This window comes from Grammomys surdaster, unplaced genomic scaffold (genome assembly GCF_004785775.1).
Source record: "Grammomys surdaster isolate TR1022 unplaced genomic scaffold, NIH_TR_1.0 174, whole genome shotgun sequence".
In the NCBI taxonomy this organism is placed as follows: Eukaryota; Metazoa; Chordata; class Mammalia; order Rodentia; family Muridae; genus Grammomys; species Grammomys surdaster.
This window is the reverse complement of record NW_021604622.1, coordinates 23,897,964-23,914,966: the sequence shown is the minus strand read 5'-3', so window position 1 is coordinate 23,914,966 and position 17,003 is coordinate 23,897,964. Positions and strand designations below refer to the sequence as shown.

At 41.6% G+C, this 17,003-nt stretch overlaps 1 protein-coding gene and 1 pseudogene across 5 annotated transcripts in view; both read right to left on the bottom strand.

The window, feature by feature from the left end:
- Ctnnd2 (catenin delta 2) overlaps positions 1-17,003 on the bottom strand; it is an 810,313-nt gene that overhangs the window by 95,719 nt on the left and 697,591 nt on the right. For 3 of the 5 annotated variants that reach the window (XM_028767562.1, XM_028767559.1, XM_028767561.1), the window contains one exon: positions 16,054-16,227. In XM_028767562.1, coding sequence (XP_028623395.1) covers positions 16,054-16,227 — 174 coding nt within the window. Of the gene's footprint in view, positions 1-885; positions 961-16,053; positions 16,228-17,003 lie in introns of all 5 variants that reach the window. The other 2 variants (XM_028767558.1, XM_028767560.1) reach the window with 1 other exon arrangement.
- LOC114621332 lies at positions 3,814-4,344 on the bottom strand (annotated as a pseudogene).

The following is a 17,003-nucleotide window of genomic DNA, read 5'->3' as shown; positions in this document are numbered from 1 at the left end:
TTGGAGGGTATTTGCTTCCCCCTCTGAACGTAAAGGTTCCCGGGTCACTCCATGGACCGCAATTCCTTTCTCTTGAGACAATGTTTTCAGCACTTGGGGCTGAAAGGCACTTAGGGGATATGCACATGTGATATGGAGGGTCATCTGGAGGGTGCGGAGGTTTGGGGTGGGCAGAGCTGACGACTGATATTGAGAGGGAGGGGGAGAGGGAGAGAAACCATCAAAATGCAAAGAGTGGTGCAGGTGGAATGAAGGTGGTCTTTGGAGACATCTATGAGGAGGTGCGTCACAGTGATCAACTGCCATGCATGCAAAGCAACAGGGCCTTTGTTGAATAACGGACAAGAAATAAGTAGAAAAAGAATGTAGGAGGGACAAGAGGAAAATATGACATTGGGAAGCAAGACTGAAAATAGTAATTTTCTTTCTTTCTTTCTTTTTCATTTTTTGAAAAAAGAGCATTTAAGATAAAAATGTATTATTTCCAGGGCCATCATTCAATCTCCTAGTTCATTTAAAGACACATTTTGTTCTAGTTTGGGGTTGGTGCCTTTATGGAACAGCTGATACTTCCTGTTGAATGAAGAGGTATCCTTGGGCAGATAAAGCCCTCAGACTCCGAGTTACTTAAGCAAACACAGGTAGCCCAAGCTTTGCAAATGTGCATGCATGTTTTAACATTGTTCCACAGTGTCCCGGAGACAGCTCTGAGAAAAAACTGATGGCAAGGGTTTGGTTGGTTGGAATTTCGCTTATGATCTGGAAAAAATACATTCAGGAACGAGGATTCATTCTGAGGGAACCAGTCCCCCCCACCCCTCCCTCACCAGGCCCGCTCCAGCCCCCCATTCCCATAGGGGCAGGCACCCCAGAGCTGGCTCTCACCTGTGGCAGGCAGGGAGCCCCCTCTGGCAGTGAACGTAGGGCATACGCCATGCCTGCCACATCCTCAGCCCAGCCCTGCATGAAATATGAGATTAAAAAAAAAAACAAACAACTTCATCCTGTCCTACATTAGATGTTACATTAACATTGTTCTTAACACTATCATCCAATAATGCAGGCTTCTCTTCTTTCCCCCTGGTGCCTGAGGAGTAGGCACAGAGATAAAGCTCATCGGGACGTCTCTCAGCTCCAGAGAACTACTCAACAGCTCCACATCCAGACAACAGTTGTTCAGGAGTCCAGTGACAGTGGGGAAACACCGAGGCTTGGATGCCACTACACTCTGATAGCATTTCCCAGAGTGGGAGTGTTCCTCCTGGCATCAAGTGTCCACATCCATGCAAGCACTTGTCCCAGACAAAGAAACATGGCCTCTAGACTCATTGCTTCCTCTGAGTGCCTAGCCCCCAACGAACACCAAAAGCCTAAGCTTACACAGCCAGTTATGGTTGGTCTTTTCTTTAAAACTAAGGAGAGAACCTGGATTGCAGAGAACAGGATTCAAAGTTTTGGTCAACATGGAGAAATTAAAAGGTACATATTAATAATAAATAAGACTGGGATTCTTTTGACCTGAAAGACCATTTCAAAGAGTTCCTGGAATCCTAAGAGATGACCTCCTTTCCACTACCAAGTCTTCCAGGTCCCATGCTCCTGGATTCTACAGTTGAGGTCTCTTGTAATTTCCCAAAATGTAGGGAGGCCAGCATCATCACTGTATCAATAACAGCATTTAAATATAAAATATTAAATAGCTACAACACAGGAAAAACTCCTGTCCCTTCTCCTTGGGCATCACACTCTTTCTTTTTGCTGCTGCCTCATGTCTTACTATTAAATTCCTATGATCAGACTTCAAACTCTGATTCATCCTCAACCTCCATCCTTCCACGCAGAGGTGCACTGCCATATCCGGAATGTCCCTAAACAGCGTAACTATGATGTGCTCAGAAGGTCCATCTCTACACTTCCCTCCCGTGATGGATGGAAAGACGGTCAGATGAGTGGAGAATGAAGAGCGTTCACTTGACTCTGTTGGGAACTTAATAGGAAACAAAGCAAAGCTGACCCAAATGACCATGTAAGCTTCCAATATGAATGAGTTACACACTTGTGTTTGGTGATGTGGAAAGTGACAACTAGGTAATGGGTTTGATTCACACTCAGGTGACACAAGGACAGAACAGTTTGTTTCTGGAAGTTTTTACTTTTTTACTTTCTCTGCTTTGTGGTGTGGTGTGTGTGTGTGTGTGTGTGTGTGTGTGAGAGAGAGAGAGAGAGACAGAGAGAGAGAGAGACACACACAGAGAGAGAGATTTCTCAAATCACTACAGTTTATGGCCTGCCATCTGCAGCATATTCAAAAGACGGTGCAAAATTGGATGAGTTTTTCTTGACTTTCCAAGATAGAAGTTTATAATACTCTTAAGCCATCAGCCTAGCAAGTCCTGGGAATGGACTGGCAAGCCATGTCTTGCCCAGCAAGAAGTTAAAGGAAGAGAAGGCATGATGTAGACAAAGACGCCTTGGAGTGGTGGATGCTTCACAGGTTCAAGCTGGACAGAAGCATGGGGCATGCAGAGTATTCCTGATAGAACCGAGCTGCTTCTCTTTCAGTGCAGTGGTGGCTTGAAAGGCGTATGAGTTGCCAAACGCTTCAATGGGAAAGGCCATCACAGGTGTCACTAAAGTCACAGCAGAAAGTTCCTGGTTGGAGTAAATAATCTGACTGAATCTCTACGTTTTGTCAACAGACTGATGGGAGTACACACTGAGCAAAGCATCATGGAGTGGAGGGACAGACCAGGGGTGACAGGGATGCCACTGAGAAGACTGACCCATGCGCAAGACAAGAGGCTCAGTGTTGTCAAAGGCAGAGAAGAAAGAGGCAAAAGAAGAGAACAGGGAGCAGGAGGAGGGCAGAGTAGGGAGATGGTGAGAGGGAGGAGGGAGGAGGGAGGAGGGAGGAGGGAGGAGGGAGGAGGGAGGAGGAATATGAGGACCAAGCCAAAAAGCAGAAACAGATGTCAGATTCATACTGTTCCTGACATACTGATTTCCCAAAGATGGCTCAGGAAAGCAAAACCCCTCAAAGCATCCTCACTTAAATCTAACAAAACACTCACTTGGAAACGTTTTGTTTACATGTTTGTATGTTTGAACTCATCTAGTCCTCAACTGTGGGAAGCACGTACCGTCGTCGTCAGTCCTTTTCTTACAGGTGATACAAGGGAGGTGTGGCACAATGCAGACTGGGAATACTCAGCCTGGCCTTGAACCCACGAAGCACCGAATCTGAGTCGATGAGCTTTATCTCTATTGTACCCTGTACCTCAGAAGGACACTACCAACTACGGACATCTTCATTTTGTAGTTTATAGAACTCCTTACAAATTAATCAAATAATGTTGGCTTTCATTTTATTAGTTTGAGTTGCCAATAATCCACCTAACTTCCTTCTGAAATCCTGAGTTAAAGATAGTTAAGGACTATGAAGTGACCCACCCGGCACTTCGATCTATTCTTGGGGACATCTGTCCTGATTCACTAGGACTGATACAAAAAGCCACATGTAACTAGAATATCTTGGTTGTGTCAGAAAAGGGTCACTCCTGTTTACACAGACTATTGAGACAATACTTCTGACAGTAAATATTACTTTCTTCCCATTCCTCCCGGGCAAAGGTTTGAGCCATCGTTTGGCTTCACAAGATGCTGTCAGAGTGGGACAGAGAAGAAAAAGCAAATGATTTGTTTTTAAGACTAGCACACAACTCCAGGTAAAAGCTGCATATATTGAAAGAAGATTAGAAGAAGCAGAAAACAAACCATTTACTTTTCTTTCTTTCTTTTTTTTTTGAACCTAAGGAAAAACTCTGCAGTCGGGTCCTTTATTTCTTTTATACACTAGGCCATGAATTCCTATGGAATTGGCTCCAGCAGCTCAGGCTCTTTCCCATTAGTTCTCACAAAGTGTGCTTCTCTGGGTGCTGCAGGCTGGCGCTTCAGCTGAACCCAGGTGCCCTTCTCTTTGGCTTCCTTTTCCTTCTGATCGTTCTCCTTCACCCGCTTCAGGAAGCTGTCTCTGCTCTTCGAGTGTTTAATGTGCTCAGTCCGCACATTGATCCTCTTGGCCAGAATCTTGCCCTTAACTTGCTTGTTTACAATGATGCCCACGGCATGCTGGGTGACACTGTAGACTCTTCCGGTTTTGCCGGAACACTTATGGTAACAGTTATGGGGCATTCCTTTCTGAACAGTACCCATTCCCTTGATGTCTACTATATCACCCTTCTTATAGATTCGCATGTATGTGGCCAAAGGAACAACTCCATGTTTCCTAAAAGACCTAGAGAACATATACCGAGTGCCTCCCCTCTTTCCCTTCGTGTTCGTCATTTTGGAGAGTTAACTGGAAGATGGCTGCCCACCATTCACTTTTCAGAGTCCACATGAAGTCTCCAAACTAGTGGGAGGGACAGTATGGGAAGGCTTTTTTTCTTCCCCCATCCCATTCCCCTCTCTCCCTGCTTCTATGAAGGTGTTCCCCATCCCTACTTTCCTGCTCTGGCATTCCCCTACAGTGGGGCATTGAGCCTTCACAGGACCAAGGACCTCTCCTCCCATTGATGTCCAACAAGGCCATCCTCTGCTACATATGTGGCTGGAGCTATGGTTCCCTCTGTATGTACTCTCGTTGGTGGTTCAGTCTCTGGAAGCTCTGGGGGGGGGTCTAGTTGGTTGATATTGTTCTTCCTATGGGGTTGCAAAGCCTTTCAGCTCCTTCAGTCCTTTCTCTAATTCCTCTATTGGGGACTGTGTGATTGGTCCAATGGTTGGCTGTGAGCATCTGCCTCTGTATTTGCCAGGTCTGGCAGAGCCTCTCAGGAGACAGTCATATCAGTCTCCTGTTAGCACGAAGACTTAAGAAAGGTAACAGTACTCAAAGAGCTGTCACTGCAATCCTGGAGTGTCCAGGTGCAAGTCACCGATGTGTGTGTGTTGTGTGTGTGTGTGTTCCCCTGCCCCCTTCACCCCACTCAACAAATATGGAAGAAAGGAGAATCAACAGATTACTTCCCTTTCAGGACTATGGAAGAGACCACACACTAACTAGTAAACTTTTCAGCATCATCCTAGAGGGATCCATGGAGTATGATTGGTTTCTGTGACCTGTGTAATCAAGGGTAGCTCTGATGGTTTCTATGGGCTGAAGTATGAAGGAGAAAAGAGCTATAGACCAGAATTACAGAGGACTTGCCTGTCTAGGAATCAGGTGACACATAATGATTGTTAATATGGAAGAGACATGGCTGCATCCGTGAGGCTGGGGGAGTACAGTGGAGCAGAGGTGGTTCAGTCACCAACCATCACACCATGTGTGTCCCAGACAGAGGTGCCATAGAGTAAAGTTGACTCCAGACAGAGAAACAAATTAATGTATCATCTAACCCCAACCCCATCAGCAGAGAGATGCTCACAGAACCTCAAAGTCAGCATCCCCTGAAGAAGTCAAGAAGACACTGGATGGCCTCATGGGAAAAAGCCGTGTTCTGCTGAATTTACTGACAATGTCGAGATTATTTTCCCCATTTTGTTATATTAGGCAAAATGAAACTCAGAGATGAACCTAAAAAAGAACTAACTCAATCAAAGTTATTTCTGTCTAATAAATTTCCTTACACTGAGGAACTGAAAGATCAAGTAAAGTCAATGTTATTTAACCCTTTAAATATGGGTTGAATGTGGATTTCCTGGGACTTCATTAAAAAATATCAGTCAGAATAAAACACAAATGATGGTTACTAGATATCTAAAAGTTATACCATGTTTAAGATGAGACAATTTCACTAAAGCTGACTCAGGCAGGTAAGAGGTAATTTCCTTGGGTCACTCCCTCCACCCTGAAATCGTAATACTGTACCAAATAACTGAAGATAATCCTTATCCATTAAGTATAAAAATAGTCTCTTTGGAAGCTGAAGCCATAATAGTGCTAAAATTCTGAACTGATGAATTTCCTGTTCTTTCAAATTTTTGTCGCTTAAGAAGTACAGTGAGCTATTAAAAGACCTTCTAAATGATCATGTCCTCACTGGAATTATTGAAGTAGCCATTTCCCCAGTTTATCTCTTTACATGGTAAAGAAATGTCCCACTGCAAAACTTAATGCTTCCAAACAAAATTTAATAACAGCCCCATTGTGCATGTGAGACCAGCTGTTTGTTTGTTTTAAACATCGATTCTGGAGAGTGATTTCAGGTCTTCAGAATTTCAAGGCAAGTGCTTTACCAACTGATCTAGCACAGCCCATAGTTGAACTTTGCAGAACGCTCTAGCATTTTCTGGTATCATAGAGCCTCAGTGATTTTACTCCATAAAATGAAAAACAAAAACAAAAAACTAACAACAACTTTAGAGTAAATTACTTGCAAGTCTCAAGTTTGCTTCTGAATTTATTTATAATGCCATGTTATTTTCTAGGTGGATCTAATTAGCATTATATTAGGGCATTTTTATTACAAAGTTTTATTACAAAAAGAATGTATTAGACATTCAGAAACCATGTGTCTTTTGTTATATGGCTCAAGTTAGTACTATTGTTCAGGGAATTTGGTGCAACCATTTCTGGTGATAGGTCTTGCATGCACAAAACGAAGGCTATCTCAGGTTTCATCCTGAGCTACCTATGATTTCCCCTGGTAGCATCTTGTGGAGGGAAGGCTGACGGCACTCTGACCTGTATCCAGCCGGGTATCATGGAGCTGGCAGGCTTCTAGTCAGTGCACATAAGCAAGACTGTGTTAGAAATAATTTTATTTTATTCAATATAAGACAAGAAAAGTAATTCAAATAGTTTACTTCTCCCTTACACAATACTATGTCAAAAGTTTCCCTTTAGTTTTTCTTTGTAAATAGAATTTCTCATGAAAATAGGAGATAAGTCTTCATATTTTTCTCCTGGAGCCAGAGGACTTCTACTTTGGGAATATTAGCATGATTCTTCTCTTGTTGATGTGGACAAAGGTAATCTGTATTCTGTTATGCAGAACATTCTGGAGGGGTGTTGCTAGTGAGGACTTTTTTTTTATAATCATAAAGTGTAGATTCTGCAGAAGTCCTATGCAGCAGAAAACCTCAATGGCAATTTCTTTTTACTAATATAATGCTTTTTTCTGTGGTCCATAAGTGGACTATATTAGTAAACATTTTTCCATGAAAGATGAATTTATTCTCGATCTGGATTTTACTAAAATTCTTGTCCATTCTGATGGGGGAAAACTACTTGAAAGCATATGTCCCCTGACTCCTAGGCTATCAGTAGGGAACAGTGAGGCCACTGTGATTTGCTTGGAATGATTCTGGTTTTGTTGCTATTTCGTTTCTTCCTGATGGCGTGTGCAGCAGTGAGAGTCACGGATGTAGAGTCACATGTGGAAGAAGTCAGAACTGCTCTTAGCCTGTGTGAACTGCTTCCTGCCTCTCACCTCTGACCTTTACTGTGATATCAGAAGAAAATAATTTCTACCTTCTATCTTGCCTGAGCCTTTGTGTATTTGGAGTTCTGCATGTTATAGTAGCTGGCATACCTTTAGATAATCCCAGATGCCAGAAGTAATTCTAAGTCATCACCATCCATACTGAGGTTTTAAGCAGCACTGCTGGAATATGCTGCCTCCTCCTCTACTGCTTTCTGGTAAAATTGACCTCACAGACACTCTTGGGCCTTGATATACTCTCATCACTCTATTGACAATGGCCTTCTGAACTTGTTACAACTTTATTACAGAGTAAAGTAGAGATCGAGTTACATTCATCTTTCTTTCAATTGTCTTCAACGTCCGGTCCATACTGGAAGATTAAAGAGTGTTTAATTGATGAAAGAAACTGTCAGCTTGATTTGCAGCACCAAGAGCTTGTTATATAAGGCGGCACTGTCTCCACTGAAAAGGATCATGCCTTAAAAATTGAAGATACCACCATCACTGATGGGGGCAGAGATTTCCAACCATTTCCACAGAAAAACATCTGGGGTCTACGTGGTTATACACTCTCACGGGAGCATTTTCTATAGCCAAACTAATCCCCTAACTTGGTACCCATGTGCGGTGCTAGAACCATTGAAACAGAGCTCGTACGCAGATGTTTTTATCCAGGATAGAAAGATCAGAATATTGAGACTGAGGTGCCATGATCAATACTCTGATCAATGCCACAGCAGTTCAACTGAAGCTCTTATTCGCAATTTCTCTGTCCCGACCACACGGGTGATTGACAATGTCTGCTCTCAGCATAGAGTGTGTCTCTAAAGGGCTCCGAAAGATAGCTTTACAGCCGTTCTGAGTAAAGTTGTATCTGGCTAGCAAGTCCTGCAGTCCCTTAGTCTTTCTTTGTTAGAAATGCCTTTTGCTCTCCAAGGTGCTGACATGAGTGAGACCTGCTATTGAGAGCAGCCCCATCTCCACTGGACCCTTTGTTGTTACTGCAGAGATTGAGTGATCTGATTCCCAAGAACTTGCTGCAATTTAATCAGATTCCTTGTGTTTCAGGTTTCTTGAGCTTCTGGGCTTATGAGACTACCGTTTTGGTTTCTCACTATGTTTGGAAAAATTCCAGCTGTTACTCCTGCCAATATTTTTTCTATTCTCATGACCCTTGCATATTTTCATTTGGGGAGCCTAATGATATGTGCACTGGGCCAGCTGAGGCTCAGGGATATAGCACTGTCCTTAGGTGTACTAACTTTTGCTGTGCAATGTTTAATCTGGTACTTATTTCATCTCATGTATTTTTCATCTCAAACATGGTACTTCCAACGCATGATATTTTATTTGGTTTTTCAAACACATGTTCTCCATCTCTAACTTTTTGCCATATACAATACATTACATTATAATCTTCTCATGTTTGCTAATTTCAACATCTGTTAGTCTTGAGTTTGCTCGCCCCTCCCTCCCTCCCTCCCTCCCTCCCTCCCTCCCTCCCTCCCTCCCTCCTTCCCTTCCTTCCTTCTTTTCCTTCCTTTCTCCTTCCTTCCTTCCTTCCTTTCTTCCTTTCTTTCATTATGGACTGAGTTTTCCTTTTCATCGACAGTAATTTCCAAGTAAATGCCAGGCAGTTCTAATTTTAGCTTGTATTTCATTCCTAAAAATACCTGCATTCCCATGCTTTAAGATTTTGTGTTTAGACGGCAGTCAATAAAATTTAAACTGTTCATGAACACGGTTTTTGCTTATAAAGTTCTACAGGAAAGGAAAGAGCACACTCAATCCATGGCTAATATTTTTCACAATTAAACAAGACTTTTTCTGAGTACTTTATCCAATGGCTCATGAATTGTGAAGTTTTCCCATATAATGGAAATATGGACTATACCTATCTCATGTAGGAGCCATTTTTTTTCTCCTTGTAATTTGAAGTGGACTTTGCCAGTCTTGGGTGTTTTGCTCACAGGCAAGTACTTAGAGTTCTTTGATGTATGCTAGAGGGGAATTTTCTGTGTATATCTACATAGATCTGGGATCTTTTGTATTCTTCCCATGAATTTTAGTTTTCTTGACTTCATCTACCATGTTCACACTTTTTATTTCTTGTCCTCAAGTTCTCTGTCTGTTACTAACTATAATTTACAGTGTTACAAAAAAAAATCACCACTGTTCTATGTGTTCCTTTTTATTAGTTGTTTTTCCATAGAAGAAAGTAAATTTGGACCTTGTCACTCTGTCTGGCATCTCTGGTTGAGCAGTTCCTCCACTTTCAGAAAGGAGTTCTGTCATGCTTAAGTTAGACCTAGAGCAGAAGTCAGAGGATCCATCCTCAGTGAGAAACTCAGCCCCAGGCAAACAGTACAGGCCTCTCTGAGGTTGACAATGGATGTGGGTGGCATTTGCAATATTACAAATATTTACAATCCTGTTGTGGTTCATGAGCCAATTGCTCTTCCCAGGTCTTGTAGGCAGATGCTACTGAGCCATACATGACTAGAGTCAAGAGTTGGCCATAGGCTTGGTCCTTTACTTCCTTAGCTTGGTCATCTTGTCCTCATCCCCTAGCACACAGTCTTTCATGCCCTCTGTGCAGGCAGAAGCTTTACATAGTCTCTGGCTTGTGACATAAACTAGGGCAAAGATAATTCACTCTGTCTTACATGTCAAAGCACGAGTATTGCTTTTTTTTTTTTAATGTAGTCTACTAATCTCCCCTGGTTCTCTTACAATACACAGTGACTGCTGGACCAAGCTAAATTCACCGTGCCTCTCAAAGGCTGTCATTTATTTCTCTAGGAATAAGTCTTAAGTTTCCAAGTTCTCTTACATTAAAAAACACACAGTTGGGCCTTATGGTTGGAGATTGTTTCTTTTTCCTTAAAGTTCTGTTGCTCTCATGATGCTTCATAACACATGTGATATTATCTATGTGCCTTTTATTCTATTTTATTTCTTAAAACAAATATGTTGATAATGTTCCTAGAGAGCATTCCTATTTTAGCAGAGTCTGACTGTAGAGAGCTACCTACATATTTACCTTCATTTCCGTTACAGATATATTTGTACAGTACAGCTCAAAGGCTGGATTTTCATAAGCCCCAACTACAACAGGAAAAAAATCTACAAATAGGAATTGAAAGAGCATTCATTTACATTTTGGAAATCTTCAAATTACTGTATCCACTCATTCTAATATTGTGCCACAAATAAATTCACTTTTTTTGTGAACAAGAACAATGGAAGTAAAGTCCATGCTGTTTCTGGGAAACATTTATCACTTCGTTTCTACAGTAATATCATTATATTTGTCTGATGTTCATGGACCAAATAATGAACATTTTTAACTTTAGAACATGTTTAGGGCCATTAGGAACGTCTAGTTTGCTAGTCAATTTGTCACAGCCAAAGAGTGATCACGTACTTCTCATAAAGAGAAGTTACTGTGTCAGACAAGGAGGTCTATAAAGAGCTCTCTCCATGCAAAGTTCTCTGGTTTTACCTCCTCATTTCTGTTTTGTTGGGTCATAAAAAGTTAAGGACTACTAAGAAATGCCACTAAATTTTGACAGTTGCTATAAAAACACATTCTTAGAGAACTAGCTTGCTGAGGGGAGTGTTGTTCGAATGTCACTGTATGCCCTGTGATGGTCTGGGATATGTATGATAAAAAACTATTTTTGCATGTAGGAGTGTGCTGTCTGTATGTCTATACACTTTTTGTGTGAAGGTGCACACAGAGGCCAGGAGTCAACATCAGGTATCTTTCTCCATCCCTTTCTACCTTACTTTTTGAGACAGAGTTTTCCCTTGAACCTAAGGCTCATCAGTCTGGCTGTACTGGCTTTGCAGCAAGCCCCATAGATCTTCCTGGCTCCATCTCCCTGTCAGCAATGGGACTGCAGTGGATTCTTTACATGGATTCTATAAATTTGATCTCAGGACTTTTCTGCATAAAGTGGCTGAGCCATTTCCCTCGACCTGAGACCGTCTCTGTCAAGTAAGGATTTTTCTGCTCAGTTTTTATATTGGATTTCCTTCATGTTTCGATTGTAGTAATATACCAGTGTTTGGTGTAATAATAATCTCTGTTCTTCTCTAAGAACTGTCTATCTCCTTTCCCTCAAAACAGAGTGACTAAAATGTATGGTAGGTGGTTGGAATGTGCCTGATTCCTATGTATACATGGAGAATCTGCAGGCCAGCATGCCTACCTACCTACCTACCTACCTACCAATCTACCTACCTACCTACCTACCTACCTACCATCTCTGTATGCATGCATTCTTGTAAATGCACAGAAACAATACTCAGTAGCCTTCTGCTGTGACAGAGGACTGACTCATTTTTTTGAATTGCTAAGGAAGAAGAGTTTATGGTAAAATCGACACTCTAAGAGCCAATATTCTACTTTGTCCATCCAGGATAAAAATCTAAAATTCCATCTTCTGACATGGCCAATAACAACTGTCCTGATGACAGTGGTGTGGCCTTGTGACAATCACTCAGGTTGTTTTGTTTTTGTTTTTGAGAAGCAAAGGAATAGAGTTTTGGAACAGTCTCTGCCAATTTTCTTTCATTCATATATATATATATATATATATATATATATATGTATATATATATGAATATATACATATACATATACATATATATATATATACACATACACACACACACACATTTACATTTTCTACCCTTTCGCTTTGCCACTGGGTCATTGGGTACCTACTGCATTTCTTTTGGGTTCATCTTTGTTCCTGGTTATAAGGTAATAATGTTGCACTTCCTAATTCATGTCTGTAATCTAATGTACACTTGAAAAGTCCAGTGGTCATAGTTCTCCAAACTTCATCCAGCTTTCTGGGATTGTTAGCTCAACACTCTTAAGTTCCTTCCTCTCTTCCTTACTAATCTCTACCTTATTGATAATAAAAAAATTAGTAAACAAACATCCTCTGGACATGCGGGGATAGAAACACAGTGGAGAGGGAGAACTGTGTTGAGCTAATGTGCAGGCTCACAGGCCGAGAGCAGCAGAGTGTGGTTGCCAGAAGTCCTGGAGGGATGTCACGTGTCCTCCATCCCTTCTACTGAGTGATCCAACATAGGAAATAATGTGAAAATATACAGATAGATAAATTTTAAAACTCTATAATTTTATCTCCCTAATTAAGTACTCAGACTATATCCAGGTAACTACCTTGGTTACCCCAAGACAGAGACCACTAAGAAACACCGAATGTTCCACATTGCAGGCAGATACTGTGGACCCAAGTGGCATTACTGAGCATTGATAAACATAGGCACTGGGGAAACCATCATTCTACTTTGCCTCCTCTCTATCAGCTTCATGTAAAAGAGCAAGTCATAGGCTGAAGAGATGGCTCAGTAAGTAAAGGCACTTGCTGTTAATCCTGAGGACTCAAGGTCAGTCTTTGAGATCAATATGGTGGAAGGATTGAGAATCAACTCTTGCAAGTTTCTGTTTCCACACATGTTCTCTCTCTCTCTCTCTCTCTCTCTCTCTCTCTCTCTCTCTCACACACACACACACACACACACACACACAATCACAAAGAGAGAGAGATAGAGAGACAGAGAGTGATGAAAATATAAAGTGTGTCAACATCAAATGATGAGACATAAAATGTGACCCTCTAAGAATGGGCCTGGGAAAAAGATGTGCAACAATTATCTTATTGATAACCTAAGAATCAAAAACTTTACTGATACCCTACGAGTCAAAACTGATAGCTGTGTATGGAAAAGATGTGTGGACAGAAGCTACTAAGGTTAAGCACTAGTGTTTGAACACTTCTGCTAATCCAAGCACAGGCCAGTACATAGAGCACAAGGGAAAAGGGAAAAAGTATGTCTTGGCTTCAGTTGTCCAGGGCCTCAAGTGCCAGAACACTCTCTTCTAGAGAAGAGACAGTGCTCAGCAAGCTTCCGGTTTACTGAATGGTTGCCTTGTGATACTGATTGTAAGCTGAGCTCAGACACAGTGCATTGCTTTGCATAACAATTCTCTTTCCTCTGGATACCTTTTTACCATTTTCTCTTTATGACTAGTTTCTCTTTATGAGAAATTTGATTACAATGCTCTTTGTATAGGTTCCAGTCTTTGTGAATGAAGTTTCCTAACTTACTTGATATATAAATTTACAGTTTTCATTAAATATGAAAAGACCCACTTTATTGAACTACTCTCCTCTCTCTCCTCCTTTATGTGGGGAATCATCACACATACCCGCATACTTACTACAGCTACGTCTCCATCATTTTCCTTCTCTGTGTGTTTCATGTACAAAAGTGTCCTATACCGTCCTCAATCCCACTGGTTTTTATTCCCCTTTTGCATTAGTCTTCCTCTGATTCTATTCTCTGCAGTTTTAATCTCAGACATCACTTTCAGGAGGACTCCAGAGACTTGATTTAGGTCTTCTACCTATCCCCCATAACTTTTAGAACTACACGATACAGAGAATTTAAGTTAAAATCTTTAATTCAAAATCTTGTAGCGCCTCAAGACACTTCTCCACTTTGTAAATGTCCTAAGGACGTGAGAATTTCCCAAGGAACACGAAAAATGATAAAAACAGAAAAGCATTTTGACGAATACAATTATTTAAAATCGTATCTTATGGGCTAGAGAGATAGCTCAGAGGTTAAGATCATTGACTGCTCTTCCAGAGGTCCTTAATTCAATTCCCAGCAACCACATGGTGGCTCACAATCATCTGTAATGGGATCCGATTCCTTCTTCTGGTGTGTCTGAAGACAACTATAGCGTACTCATGTGCATAAAATAATAAATCTAACCCCCCAAAAGAATAAAATCGTATCTTATGATGGTATGTGCGATTTGCTGCTGTCTAACTAAATTGTCATGCCTCACGTTAGGTTCACCCCAGAACCCTGTTACTCAAGCTTGTCCAGTTCAGGCATTGCAGAAAGGAAGCCTGAAGGAGGCAGTGGGTGTGTGAGCGCTTCCGATCTCACAGAGAGACAAGTGTTTGATTTATTCCATTTCCTAACGCTTTTGCATCCAGTGCCTGGATGTCTCCGAATGCTGCAGAGCGAGGCTTTTGCATCCAGTGCCCGGATGTCTCCGAATGCCCCAGAGCGAGGCAGTCACAGAGATCTCTGTTTAAGGAGATGTCATATGGCACACAGGACAGCTATAATTTGCCTAGGCTTTTATGCTCGGGAAAGATGGGGCCAGCCTAGGTTTTAACTGTGATTTGACTCAAAGCTTCTGAGACCAGGAAAGCTTAGAGAACTGTAAGATCCGAGGACTAGTTAAAGGAGTGGCTTCTCTTTGTATCTTCTTCTAAGGTGTGGCATGCTATGTCCTGGCCTTCTGAAGCGTGCAACTCTTCTTTTAAAACTTTTCTCCCAATCTCTGCTTGAAAATAAGATACAACTTCACTTGCAGCCCTGCCCAACCTGAATTCTTTAAACACTGGGGTGCCTCATGGGTGGGATGAAAAGATCAGTTTTGGTTATCCCTATGGTCTTCAAGAGAAGAGGTGAGCTTACCCACCCCACCAGCAACCTCAAGAGCAGTTATTCCGGCTGTGCCCAGAGATGGCACAGATGAGGAAAAAGGGACTGCAGAAACTCGGACTGCAGCAGCAGAAAGGAAGAATGAGAGGAGGAATAAGGCAGACACGGGAACGTATGAGCAGAATGATGCGTGACCACACTGTGCCCGGTGCATCGCTGGCACTGAGATTCTGAATACTGTGTGCGTCTATGTGTCAGTGCGAACGTGTTTTTAAAGAGAATGGATGTCAACGGAAAAAAGTAATCACAAACATTCCAAATCCAGGCATCGGCATTAAATGAACTGAACATGATGCAAACCTCAACGCTTTCTTTTCTTGATCTCTGCCCTACACATCCTCAGCTTTCTCAGGGACCATGGTTTTTCTTCAACAGGTTTGGCTGGAACATGCAAGTGTTAGTGAATATATGCATGGAGTTTTTTTTTTTAAATTAAGGAGCATCTTTTCTACCCAAAGACGAAAGGCTAGTAATTACTTATGAAAAAAAAAATCAGTCAGGAGCAATATCAGTTTGTAACGCCTTGGAGGAAAGGGGTCTCTTTCTGGTCCTTAAACTCATTCACTTGCTGAATCCTTTCAGAAAACTCTATACTTTTAAAAGGCAGGGGGTTCTCAGCTTTAAGCGCTAGGAATTGACACAACACTGTTCATAGGTTCACATTCCTTTTTAAGAAAAGATGTTTACATATAGCCTACTTAGTGGTCAATGACAATGCCTCAAAACATCAACAAATTATAATAATTTCTGAAAGAGAAGCAGGTTAGCTATCCACGTAGAATTATAAGCATTTCACAGTGATTTCACTGGCTGTACTTCTATCTACAAGACTGTTATGTCTGCAATGGTCTTCAAGGACACTGGAGCACCTAAGAGAAACAAAATTTAAGGGCATTCTAAGCCCAACAGCACACTATAATTGTTTTTTTTTCTCTAATGTTATAAAATAATTATTAGAATTGCATTTTTCAAACCTATACTTGTATTGTTTTTAAGGCTCGCTCACTCCTAATTCCAGATTGTTTTTTTTATTGCAATGAACTAGCCATACCTTCCAGGTCCCTGCAGCCAAGTTCTGCAGGGCGCCCGCTGCCCCTTCCAGCGTGTCTGGGTTTGAGCACTCAGAGAGCAGTGTGAGGTAGGGTTTGACTATGGATGGGTGCCACAGCATCTGGATCCCTTTTGGTGGTTCTGCACAGTCTGGAAGAGGTCCTACTCCATCCCACTGGTGAGAGAAAAATGAAAGAGTAAATACCTTTAACATCTTTATGCTTCGTGATACTGCCCCCTGCACAAATCACAAGTAAACACAGAAGCAGGCATTACAGTGACTGCTGAAAAAAATCAGTGGAGCCGAGAGGGTCAGGGGTCTAATCACCACTAAAACCAAGAGTGTTATCCTTGAGACAGAACTTCCGATAAAGGGTGGAGGGAATTGGATTGCGTTCAGAAGCGGTTGCACCAAGCAGCTGAATGAGGTCTGCTTTTGGAAATAGTCCAACGCAACTGCCAGAGCAAGGAAAGGAACAGATGAACTGGAAGAATTTGAAGATCAAGGTCACGTATTTTACCATCGGCATATCGCAGACATTGCACAGAAGTTACAGGCTGCCCTATCCAGTGCCTTCACTTATTTTGCATAATTGTGATAACTTTTGCAAAACTTTGGTAAGTTATGCTAGATGTGGGCTCTGTCAGCCATCAACAAATAAATAAAATATACAAAGGAGAGAAGATTGTTAGATTTGGTAGTGAACTATAGGCAAATGTAGTCCTGGCTGTTCTGGAGCTTGCTGTGTAGATCAATTAGGCTCGCCTTGAACTCACAGAGATCTACCTACCTTTGCCTCCTGGGTGCAAGGACTAAGGGCGTAAGCTACATAAAAATGGAAACCTTTGAGAGAGACTTTGAAGTTACTTAACTGTTAGAAATAGTTTAAGGAATTTCATTATTTGCCAAGATAAAGACAAAGCATGTCTTTATCTTTTTCATGTCTTCTC